Here is a 13,254-nt window from a genome sequence, read left to right on the forward strand (position 1 = left end):
GGGGGAGACAGAAACTACGCACTATAGCTTTAAGTCCAATTTGGAGTATTTTCATTATCTGCTACTTTATACTTCGACTGCACTACAATTGTGAGTGGAAATATTGCACTCTTTACTCCTCTAGATTATTTTAATAACATTAGTAAGAAATGCAGATTCAGATTAACAACAAAATAATTTAGAAAATATCCATACCACTTGGATCTTTACTCCCGAACTAAAATCTGTACAAAATCGTTCATAATGGCAAATAAATGTCAAATTTAGAATAAAGTAAAGCACAGAACATCGTCCCAGTCAAGCAATGCTCCAAATGGCCCAGTCTGCACCCCTGACACTTTAGAGGATTACATACACACCGGTGAAAAAAAACAACAAAAACATGTAACCAGCCAGCTTTTGTAAAGCATCTTTTCACATCAGTCTGAACCTATACAAATTATAGTTATTTTTTTACAACTTGTCAAAGCTTATCCAATCAATCAATCATTTTTATTTGTCACATGAAATCGTAGAGGTACAATTCCCGTGCAATGTAATCCCATCTGCACAATTCAATGTCTGCATGATTCATCATGAAGCAGAATGTGGCCGTCAGAAAAATGTTCCCAGTTGTTTGCATTTCTATAAACCAATCCCAATCGTCTTGGGCGGCGCTAAGCTCCGGATGCAGAGGCCCTGAGCGCTGATTCTCATCTTGACTAGGACAACAAAGAGCGGAACCAACAGAAACTCCAACTTAATAACCTTCATACCACTCAAGTTTCCTTTGGCTTTTGTTCATTCACAACTCGCCAAAGTTCAGTGTGGATGGTTCCTGGTGGGTTGGATTTTATTACTGCTTATGTGATAATAGTTGTTATTTTAGGTATCATCATAATCATGTGCTGTTTGGACCAGTGTGGAAGGACAACTGCTGTCGTACATCCTAATTGTACATTTAATTAAAAGAAATCAAAACATCTCATCCCAAATCATCTAGAGAATAAGAACCCTGAGAAATCCCATAATCGTCACCTGTCAGAGAGAGGGACTAACGCCTGTCAGCTGATCCATGATCTAAGACTGCCACCTAGTGCTACAACACTGGTAGTAAAACTAAATCAATTCAAACCAGACCTATCCAAACACTGAACCCAGGCCGGAGCTTGACTGAAGTCTAACCTAAAGGTCAAAGGTCATCTTTGTTTGCTTCAACACTTCAAGTCTCCCTAACCTGAAAACATGTATTTGACCCCTTCCTTGAACATTTCTACAGCACAGACGGACATTTTTGTTGCATTTTCACATTTTTCAATGATTTGCACTGTGTATATTCTCTGCCTGGTACTTTGACAGAAAAAGTGCGATGTAAGGGCTGTCAAAGCTACATTTTGGTTGCCTGGTATAATTGCACATATTGATTGGAAAAGTTAAAATTGAAAATTTAAATAAATAATAAGAGCAAGTTTAGTCTGATATACTGCCGATAGGCTGTTCTCATTTTCTGTTATTGTTAGCCTTTGCAAATCAGGCATAGTTGTGTTTGTAGTACTCAAAATGTTTCTTATGTAATTAAAAGTATCAACACTACCATGTAATAATCCATTACGAGTATTTTGAACTAAATGTAGGCTACTGATAGTAAGCGACACAGTGATGCAGTGGTTAGCACTGTTGCCTCCCAGCAGGAAAGTTGTGGGTTGGAAGGTGCTGTCCGGTCCCTGTGCTTACATAGGTTTTCTCCAGGTGCTTAGTGGTCTTTACAGTTAAATTAAGCCAAAAAATGGTTACAGTGAGCTGGGCACCAAAGTTTAGGCATCCCTAGCCTAGCTTACCACATATGCTGGAGGTAACTGGCTCCAACTAGCCTACTGCTCCCAATAAGTGACAAAATAATGCCAACATTTTCCTATTTATGTTGGGATTTGTTTAGTCCCAGGGTGTACAAATAACAAGGTCACATGAGACACAAGCATATTCTAACTGTATACAAACAGGGAACTATATTCTCAGAAAGTGAAGCAGTGCTACTTCTGCTACTTGGACGGAGTGATTTGCTCGCAGCACCTAAGAAGCCCCGTGGGGATTAGCAGAAAGTTACAACGGTGCTTTTCGGGTATAGTAGCAGAGCTTCATCTGCTGTGGAGAATAGTTCCCAGTTTGTATACAGTTAGACGATGGCTGTGTGTCATGTGACTGTTATTTGTACACGCTGTGACTATACATATAATGCACAGAGATGAGAAGGGTATGAATAAACTTATCTAACTCTGGGGGATATGGTGAATAAGCTGAAGTCCTAATAAGTTCCTTTAAATTGATAACATTAATGAATGGGGCCATTGTGCATAATTAGTCCTTTTACTTTTGATGCTTAATGTATGTTGCTGCCCAAACTTAAGTACTTTTTGTAAGATTGAAATGCAAGACATTCACTGCAGTATTACTGGTACTGAAGTAATACAATTACATTCAAGATCTTCAGACAGTTCACTAAGATAGAAAATTTGCTCCATGTGTCCGATCGCATGAGACTATGGCAATATTTAATATCATATTTACTGTCTAATTCTGTGTTTCACTTTAAAAAACTCTCCACATAGTGTTTGTACCTGGACTCACAGATGGTGCAGGCAAATTGTCTTGCAGCGGCTTGCGTCACCATGTTTCCCAAATAAACTCAACTCATTTCCCCATGTGGTGATTAAGTATGTACGATGAAATAATTTGGTGTTCCGTCGCAACCAATTATCAACACTTTGGAGTCGCGAGTGGCAACATGAGAGAGACACAAATTAGCTGCCATTTGTAACATTTATCCTTCCTGGATATCAGAAGCCAAATCAAAGCAATTATGGCCCGAGCGTGTCTACTTTGGAGTTTACCAAGTTCATTACGCAAATTAACTTCCTAATTAGCTTTTGGCTTCATACACACTTTCATCCGCATTTTTAGGGTGCTTTTAAGCAATGGCCGGCACACAAGAGCCCAAACAAAACTGTGTGTAAATACAACAGGGGCAGCAGAATGGGCCACTTACAAATCAGACATAATCAAAATCCCAGCATGAACCGAGGGACACTTGGCATGCGATGGCTGGAATACTGGGACAAGTCTAAACGACTCCAGGAGGTTTTGCTCTACCAGACATGATGCACGTAATTGACTTCAGTTTTAATATACTAAAGACCTCGGGAAAATTAAGAGAAAAAACAATTTCATTTCAGTTGGTTTGTATTTTACACGTGTGCAGGTGCAACCAGAAGAAATTACCCCCACTCTCAGTAGCTAAATGGATTTTTCTTGATCAAGAACTCCGCCTGGAATGAGACAAACCAAAAAAAAAGGACCATGATCAAAATCAAGTGAAGCCAGATGATAAGAATTAGGTGATAAGCAGCACTGAGGGTAATACCAGGAAGTCCACAGGGTCCTGTGGTTGGACTGTGCAGCATTGGATCAGGCCCTGGGTCAGAGTGGGCATGACGTGCTCCATCAGGTAGTTCCTCATGGGGACGGACTGGGCCTCCAGCAGCTCCTCCTCCTGCTGTCTCACCTCCTCCAAATCTCGAGTCTAACACACATACTGCAATGCATCAAACTGAATCTACACTATTGACTCTCACTATCAAACTCACTTAAAGGATACACTGGTTTAGTAGAACTTGAGTTTTTCATACCGGGAAGTATAAAAATGAGTGCACCTGAAATGTTGCTTATTGCACAGGAAAACTGTGTAAACACATCTACAGTAAGTAAAGAGAAGAATGTCAAAGTTGAAGCGGTGAGTTGGTCTGTAAACTGTGATGGATATTTAAAACGGGCATTTTGGGTAATCGTTTTGCTTTTCAGCTTTTTTTTCTTCAATACATAAATCTGGGTATGGGTTTCAAACCAGTCTCATTGATCTGATTGTTTTATTTTTAGTGAGTACAATGTTATAACTGACAGAAATGTGCATATATTGTGAAAGCACCAATTGTCAACCCAACAATACTGAGCCTTAACATCAAATGTGATAGGATATGTTACATCCAGCTCACACAGCTCTCCCCCCAGTACCTACCCACTCCTCCCAGCATGCAGCCCTGTGCTTGGCCTCCTCTGCCTCCCTCCTCTCCTCCTCGGCCTTTTCCTGTGCCTCTCTTCTCATCTTCTCCTCAGCCTTCCTCCTCTCCTCTTCCTCCACCTCCTGGCTGCTAGGGCCGTAGTTCCTGGGCTGGCCCACCGTGTCGAAGATCTTCTGCATCAGCAGCAGGCAGTCAGGTTCATTGCTGCTGGTTATCTCTGGAGAGGACGGCAGAGTACAGAACACAGTAAGGTTAGACATGATGAAAATATCCGTCAGCGATAGGCTGAATCTATGGCAAATTCACTCAATGCCGACTTGAATACATTTTTCATTTGGGCCTCATCTACTGAGCCCCTAAAGGGGCATTGTGAATTTTTTTTTCTTCTGTTGCACACGAGAAACCAATCTGAGTACCAGTCAGAATGGCTACAGAGGAGGAGGCATTCCTCTTTCTGAAAAAGCAACAATATGTACCTGATAATGGCATCAACAAACTTAAAGATGACATAACTGTACATTAACTTTCACACATTACGTTAACAGTACTTTTTTTGCTAGCCTTGGATTGGTTTCTTGTGAGCGTGAGATACTTTCATGTTCTCACCAGAAAGTTTCTTGTGCGCACAAGATACTTTCTGGGGCGCACAAGAAACTTTCACAAAAGAAAAATTCCCCAAGTCCCTTTATGGCCTTTGTACTCACCCTTCACCACTATTTGTGGTGAAGGGTGAACATACAGCTTAGCCAACGAACCCTTCTTTACTACAGGTATATCATGCTTCATGGATTACCCAGGCACAGAGGGGTGATGTTCATCTCATCAAAGTAGTTTACAACAGTATCATCTTCCGCGTTGTTCTCTCTGTATCTGGCCAGTTGTTGCAGGAAGTGCTCCTGATTGTAGTTGTGCTCCTGTACCTGCCTTTCAGGCAGGTTCATCACCCGATCCTTTAGGAAGGCATCCGACGCATCCAGGCAGAACACAAACTCTGTGACACACACAGGCCAACTATTACAGATACTATAACACTCAAGCCTTTTTAGAAATATCCCTATGGTCTTGCTTTGCCAGATCCTCCTCTGCAGCGCTGCGGAAGAGGGTCTGGCTAGTCCACACAGCATTCCGTGAAGGGAAAAAAACGCGCTCTGGTTTATTGCAATTTCTTTAAACCAATGACAATCATGTTGGGCGGCGCTAAGCAACCGACGGAGAAACGGTGCCGCTGCTAAATAGTCTCAGGAAGGAACTTGTTTTGGTGGAACGTGTGTACATGATTCAAAGGACCAGGTAACCATAGTCCTCAGAATGGACAGATAGTCTACCTAGCTGTCTGGATTTACCCTACAGAGATCTGAGGACCAGGTAACCATAGTCCTCAGATTGGACAGATAGTCTAGCTAGCTGTCTGGATTTACCCTGCAGAGATCTGAGGACCAGGTAACCATAGTCCTCAGATTGGACAGATAGTCTAGCTAGCTGTCTGGATTTACCCTGCAGAGATCTGAGGACCAGGTCACCATAGTCCTCTGAAATCCACTGGAGGTTAGAACGCCAACACAGAGACCGAGGAAAGGGACGGACATCCGGCCTGTAAAGAGGGACATCCGGAGGAATTTCTGGCAGCACCTGAACAAACCCGGAAGTGGAACGTTGTCGATATACACTAATATCCCTATGGACATTTTTGTGATTGTTGAAAACTCGTTGCAACTTGTTCTTTGTTTAGAGTGAAATATTTGTAGTTTGTCCTTGTGAAGGTCTACAAGTATGCTTACATAACATTTAACTGTGACTTTCTCCATGGTAAATACCACTACAGAGACCTGGCATGACCTTCCTTTTGTATGATGACATCTGGGATGTTCCATCTTCGGATTCATCTTCAGCTGAAAAATAAATAAAAACAAAACATACAGATGTAGTATGTACAGATAGTACGCAGTAGTGCAGCTACTGTACTACAGTATGTGTCAGTGTCTCACCATAGAAGAGCTCTCTGGCTTGTTCATACGTCTTGGGAAAGCCGTCAAGAACAAAGCCCTGGTTTCTGCATGGATTAGACATCAGCTTGTCCTTCACCACTTTCACCAACAGCTCATCTTCCAAAAGACATAATGGAGAAAGACGTTGACATATTGTGGCAAAAAACAAAAAATCTTAAAGGGACATTCCTAAGATTTAGTATTGCACTTCCATAAAGTTGGAGGACCTGAAGACAGATTTAAAAAAAGAACGGTCAACCCCAATGTAATCTAAGATAATCTCAAATGTATTGCAAACAAAATACCATGGAATCTTGATTTCAGATCACAATCCCCATACCATGTCTTTTAATTTGTCCTTACCTCATTTTCAAGAGTATATGGATGAGTTTTTGTCAGGTAATTATATCAGTGCTGTTTCGAATCTTTTAAAGCAGTTGTACGAGCCAAAAATAATGTCTTGTGAAGTTCTTGTAAATAAATATATATAAAAAAGGAAAGGTGTAAACAGCCAAAGTGAGGTCTAGCTTCATGCAACAGAGAAGATCTGACATTCTTCTTTGTCCATAAAAGATCTACAGTATACTGTATCATGGTATCATATCAAAGAACATATATATTACCATCTTCAGTGTTCAGGTCAATTAGCAAATGCTGATCAACCAGGCAAATTATTGGCCAAGCAGTCTATTTAAAAAAAAAAGTAGTCGTCCTCTGGGATTATTTATTTATTAACCATTTTAAAAAATTATTATTTAATCCTTAATATATAAATAAATACTTTAGAGAACTCTATGCAAATTTATTTACATCTAGTAATGCATCTGATGATGATATGATCATTTTTTCCAGATTCAGGTAAATGCCCAAACTAAGTGAATCTGACAAAGTTGATCTAGACTCTAATTTCACAGAAAATTTAAAGCGGCAGTATAATCCGTTCCAAGTGATAAGGCCACGGGCCCAGATAAATTCAGGGCAGAGTATTTCAAGTTCTATTGTGATTTCATTGCCCCCTTGCTATTCAGAATAATAACAAGTAGTCGTAAATGTTACTGTATGCCCTTGATCATCTAATGGGAGGGGCAGGACGGAGAGGGAGAGGGCTCTCACTCTACTAAAATTCTTCCATTATTTTCCTTTCTACCTACTGCAGCTTTAAAACAAAAATACTGTGCAAAACGGGATTATAATTCCCAAAATCCAACAGTCTCTGACAGGGGGTAAACACTCCCTTTTCTTCACTATAGTGGGAGCGTTTTGCTTCGCCTGACGTCTCTCTTCTTCACTGCTCTCGTCAAACTGACACTGAACACAAAGGAAGGGGATGAATTCTGACATGAACCAAGGACTAATCAGTGAGAAGGACAGACTAAGTGGGTGTTTCTAGGAGTGTATGCAAGTGGTAGCGGGCAAATAAACAATGTGTACCTCCGTGGTGCTCCATATTCTCCTTCAGGCTGTTCAGCAGCTTCTTGGCCTCAGCTTCAAAGTCATCATTGTCTCCATCTGGATCAACATTCTTTACATTATCTTCCTAGAAATGGGGACAGAAATGGAATTGTAAGGACATTAAAGACGTGTACAGGTCATGAAATGTATATATGTCTATTTGTGCATGTGTGTTGGTGTGCCTTAGGAGAAGCTCACCAGTTGTGCAATGGTTTCAGAGATGGTCTCCTTCAGCGTGACGTGATGGAGTTTATAGTAACGACAGATCTGTTTGGACACTGTGCTCTTTCCCACGGCAGGAGGACCCAGTACACACAGGCGGATGGGCTGCAGAGAACACACTTAATTATCAACTTAATAAGAACCAATACAACTGTCATCAGGGTGCAATTTTAAAGCGCTGTAACATGAACAGTCTGCCAATACAGAGCTCCGGGACACCGGCTACCAGCAGCAGTTGTTTAGCCGCCAATAGGTGACTGTGAGCCGGCGACAGGCACCGTCAGATGACGGTCCTATCAGGAGCCGTGGTAGTTTACCCAGAAAAAGTGAGCATCATGCGGCGATGACAGTTCATTTCAGGCACCAAAACGACTCGTTTAGTTTAGTAAAAAGATGGTGGTTTGGATTAAAACACTCCAGCGTTGTCTTTTGGCTATTGAAGTGCATAAGTGTTTTTGGCATGACTGGTTGCATGGCACTATATCCTTGGTATTGGAAGGGGGATTTAATTCTTGCATGTTTTGTTAAGTTGTGCATGATCAAAAAACACCCCTCCCTCTGCTTTCTACCTGACTGATATTAGAATTTTCAGACATTTGGGAAAAGTAGCAACTCTAAACCTATGATGTTTTGTATAGTTCACCATTTCATAATGATTTCAATTGTTTTTGTTGTGTATTCTTTGGACAGGGACATGGTTGTGCTTTAGTACGTACCAGTAGTCCCCTGCTCTGCCGGTATTCCTCTACAATAAGCTCTATGTTCTCCACCAGACCAGACTCACACAGCCAGTTCATAGAGAACAGTTCCTTTACATGGATAGCCTCCATGCATAGGTTGACCAGCAAGGAATCAATTTCCATTACCTGTCAAGGGGAAATAACATGTCAATAGATCTTAAAAAGGATGATTCAACAAATAACCACAAATAAGCTGATTCCTTATTATTTCCGTGAGTGTGATGAAAACATGGATAGCAATCTCATGTCCTATGTCCTATTTTATTTAGAACAGCAGTTTATCATCTGCCAGGCAATACTCTGCAGCACCACTTGCTGTAGGACGGGTTGCCAGATTGGGTCAGAAAGCACAGGCTTTGGATTTTTTGTCTCTGTACAGATGCAACAACACCAAACCTGGCCATCTCGCTGTGATGACGAGACTCCAGGAAGCTGCACAAAGTCACAGTTGTCATTTTTAAATTTCCTTTCCTGTACACATTAAACACACCAGATATAATGTATATTCAGTAACTTTAGAGTTGTTGGTGGGTATATTTTTGACTTTGAACAGAGCCAGGTTTTCCTGGTTTTCTTAATGCTAAGCAAAACTAACCATGTCCTGATTTCAGCAACACGCAAACATGAATATATTATATACATATATATTTCCATCTTCTCATCTCACTCTCAGAAAAAAAGCAAATAAGTGTGTTTCTAAAAATGCTGGACTATGTTGTCAAGGCTCTGGAAATGTTGAGCTGGGAGGAAGTCAGCCTTCATTTCTAGTTCAATAGCAATACTGGAGCAAGACCATAAATATTTCAGCCATACTACACACATAAAAACAAACTCTTCATTGCAGTAAAGTAATTGTAATTTAAAACGGTACAACATACACTCAGGTCCTGTGTGAGGAAGCTTTCCTCAAATGGCCTTTTCTGGATCTTCCCTGGTCCAAGTACAGAGGCGACTGCCTGTTGGACAGAGAACTCACATATCATTTCATCTGTATGTAGAAAACATACTGCATCAAGCATGGTTGAACATATTTATGGATCACAGTGTCCCAAATGTAATAAAACCCGATACATTGTTTTGTTTTCATATTACAGTAAAGTTCTAGATTGATCGGGTATTCTAACAAATTCATTTTTTTATTTTTACATAACAGGCTTAATTACATTTTCAATGGGTATATCACTGTCATGGGAGCCAGATAATGTAATAACACCGACACACTGTGAAATGTAAACCGTCAAGTGCCAACAACTGACAACTGAAATAATACTAAAATAGATAGTCCAACCAATAATCAGTTATAAATTTACAATTTGGCATATCTAAACTAAATCTACATTTAGAGGTCACACGCCTTTAGACCTTAGCTAACGTTAGCAATTAATTACGGTTAAACAAAGAAACCACGATTATGTAAAATAAGTTGACAATTAGACAATTATGTAATAATCGTTACAGGCCAACACGTGTCTAATTTAGACAAAAGATTTCAGATCAGTTGGTACACACACCTTCACAATCTCCTCCATGGTATTGTTGGAATTGTCCACAGCTAGCAGGTAATACTTCTTGGGCTGATGTTCAATCACATTCTGAATCACACTGTCTCACAAAGAAATCACACCTTTCTTATTATATAAATAATGACTTTATATCTCATTGTCGATGTCATAAATCTGTAGGTCAGATTATTTAACGCCTTTTGTCGTTCAGAAGCTATTGAAAAGAATCATGCAAGGCGTATCCAACCTTGCCAGGTCAGTGACGTGAATCGTGGGGACAACGTTGTTGCCGTCTCCAAACACAGGTATTTCATGTTCCTGTCCCAGCCATGATGTCTAATGATACAGATTAGTTCAATTAGTGACACGTGGGAAGCAATTTCACACATAACACAATGATTGTAGTGTGTGACTGGTTTGTATTAATAAATGCCAACAAGCCATTGCCAAATGAGTTGATACAAAAATAATTAAGACTATCAGCGCCACAGCTTGTTTTGTCCTTGGTCAATAATCCTCCTTTATATAATATTATACTTAATATTTGAATTAAAAAAGCAGAAATTATTAATTATTTTGACTAACAGTTAAGATCAGAGAAACGAACAGATGAGTTTAGTCAGGAATGAAAGTGATCAATTGTATTTGCAAAGAGTGTAAGATAGATTGATATTTATTGATTGATCCCGAAAAAATGGGAAAAGATGGTGTTACAGCAGCAAACATACATCAGTCATACAGCACAGAATATAAATATAAATGAAATACTAGGATACTTTTTACATACATACAATGTACATGAAATAATAATAATAATAATAGCAATAAAAAAATAAGAACAAATATTTGAATATATGCAGGATGATGTAAGGAATCTAATCCATTTTTTGTGGTAATTTGGTTAAAAAGAAACCCATATTTCAGATATAGACATTTTTCAAAGGGGTCAAATTTGACCCGAGGATAACAGGAGGGTTAAAATAGAAATAGGGGTATCTTTGGTGTTGGTCTTTGGCCTTTGAGTCTGATATCTGCAGTGCGCCATATCAACTGATGAGTGAAATGAGTCAGGCTACATTTACATTGCTACATTTTGGTTTAAAAACTCATATCTTTTGCTGCGTTTACACATCTCTCATTCCCCCTGCTCTGGTGTTTCCTACCCCTGTATCGGAGACATTTGAAAACGAGTCTGACCCCCTTTTGGTTTGGAATCTGCGGGGTTGTGTACGTAAATGTGAACAGAAACAGTTGTTTTTAAAATCTCACCTTGAAAAAGAAGTGGAAGACCTGCTCGCCCATCCCGTACTGAAGTCCTGAGGCTACCACGTATGTTGAGAACAATGTCCTGTTCTAAAAGCAACGGCCATGTGACAGAGTTATATGTATCAATCACATGTGTGTGTCTCTCTTATACCAAATGTAAAGGAATTTTAAAACTCACAGTTTTGCCCATTTTGACCACCCTCCTCTCCAGGTCAATGTGTTGTGTGAAGTTGGGATGTGGTCTTCTTTTCCTGTATTCCTCATCAGTGAAAATGGCATCCTGTTACACGATACAGACAACAAGAGGGATGCTACTTACAACAAAAGTATCCTTTATACTCATACTTTTACTACTTGTAAGTATTATTTTATACATGTTATAGACTGCATAGTGCATGCTGAGACTGGAAATAATAGCAAACCTTTAACACTCAGGAAAACAATTAAAATTCAGGAAAGGAGTTATAAAAAAAAAATGACATGTTAGGCTAGCCAAAGGTGCTGTATGTGTCCACTTACAGGACTGAGTGGGTTGCTGCAGGCCCAGGTCATCACCGTGGAGACGAGGATGAACATCTTTGGTCCAGAAAAATGGTCCATTTCATTGTGGAGAGCTACAAACACAATATAAGAGTATTCATTACCGGATTCATTAATTAAAGTATTATTAGTATAATCAAAATTATTACATCTAACTATTTTCTACAAATTCGTTGCTTTTCAGATTATGCTAAGGTTTAGGCTGTAGCCAATCTCTCCCTATTGTTTTGTTTAAAAAGGCCATTTTTAAAGGTAGAAAACATGAATTCAGACATAGTTGCAAAGTTACATATTATCTTCAAAACTTATCTACAGATATGATATTTAAAGGCATTAGCAATTACATAAACCAAACAGAAATCACCTATTTGTATTAGACAGAACTTTAGGTCAGTTTCTGGCATTAGACACAGAAGTGGTCGATGGGACTTATGTTTTGAAATTATTAATGATTGTAGTGGTATTTCTGAGAACAGACGGATAGTCCCCCAAGGGGCTGTACCTGTGAGCAACATTAAGAAAAAATATGAATGTAACACTACAGGCAATTAAAGATAAGAGTACTGGGTACCATGCCAGCACCTCAAGTAATCATTACAGAACAGATAATGTTGATTTCTGATTGAATATTAAACATCAAACCTATGTAAGCCTACATACTCTAAATGCATTTGTTCACATTAAATAGAAGAAGTGTAAACAGTCTTGAGAAAACTTTAAATGAACAGCCTGTAAAGCTATCAACCAGCCAATAGAGAAGCCTTACCTGAAACAGCCCAGAGGGCCTCCTCCAGCTGATCGCTGTGCTGGCTAATGTTGTAGATGACAACATCACAGTCCATCAGCTTTGAAAGTAGCTCCTCCCTGTTCGGTTGCTTGCATACGTACAGTGCAAAACATCAATAAGAAATGTCAGAATTCCTGGATTTAAGTTGATCTTTAAGTTACGGTGGCCCTGAAGTGCAAACCATGACAGCAAAACCCACAACCCAAAAGCAAACCCCACAACACGACAGCATTAATGAGACTGAAACGCAAAGGCTGTATGTGTTGGACATGGATTCTCTTCCTGATTGGTTGTGTGGCACACAGTATATTTTGGTGTATTTTACGCCGTTATTTTTTTTTATTGTATGTGTGTATTATTTAATCCCAAATCCCCTGGAACCAGTTTTTCAAAAGTAATCCAGAGTGATTTCAGATTTCAGATTCAGATTTTCAAAGCAAAAGAGGGATTCCGAACTAACATCAGATCATGTAATCCAATGTTACAGTTGACCTGGACCCGACCTGCCCTTTGACCCCCAAGGGCATCAAATGTAAAATCGGATTATATGATCTGATTTTCGTTCGGAATCCCTCTTTTGCTTTAAAAAAAAAACCATTTCCAAGATTTGATCCAATCTGTGATCCGAAATTCCACTGGATTACTCAGTGGTAGAGCAGTTGTCTGCCAATTGGAAGGTTGGTGGTTCAATCCCTGGCCCTGCAGTCC

General features: G+C 39.6%; 1 protein-coding gene across 1 annotated transcript in view; it reads right to left on the reverse strand.

Moving 5' to 3' along the window:
* Positions 1-3,144: 3,144 nt before the first annotated feature.
* Positions 3,145-13,254, reverse strand: part of ak7b (adenylate kinase 7b) — a gene marked incomplete at its 5' end in the record, with an annotated part of 11,533 nt that continues 1,423 nt past the window's right edge. The window contains 16 exon segments of the mRNA XM_032500629.1: positions 3,145-3,302; positions 3,398-3,556; positions 4,049-4,269; positions 4,846-5,043; positions 5,879-5,941; positions 6,038-6,154; positions 7,469-7,574; positions 7,688-7,816; positions 8,428-8,577; positions 9,330-9,407; positions 9,963-10,053; positions 10,201-10,289; positions 11,223-11,306; positions 11,398-11,499; positions 11,739-11,833; positions 12,526-12,634. Of these exon segments, the coding sequence (XP_032356520.1) occupies positions 3,264-3,302; positions 3,398-3,556; positions 4,049-4,269; positions 4,846-5,043; positions 5,879-5,941; positions 6,038-6,154; positions 7,469-7,574; positions 7,688-7,816; positions 8,428-8,577; positions 9,330-9,407; positions 9,963-10,053; positions 10,201-10,289; positions 11,223-11,306; positions 11,398-11,499; positions 11,739-11,833; positions 12,526-12,634 (1,830 nt within the window). The 3' untranslated portion in view covers positions 3,145-3,263.

Source organism: Etheostoma spectabile, chromosome 20 (genome assembly GCF_008692095.1).
Source record: "Etheostoma spectabile isolate EspeVRDwgs_2016 chromosome 20, UIUC_Espe_1.0, whole genome shotgun sequence".
Classification (NCBI taxonomy): Eukaryota; Metazoa; Chordata; class Actinopteri; order Perciformes; family Percidae; genus Etheostoma; species Etheostoma spectabile.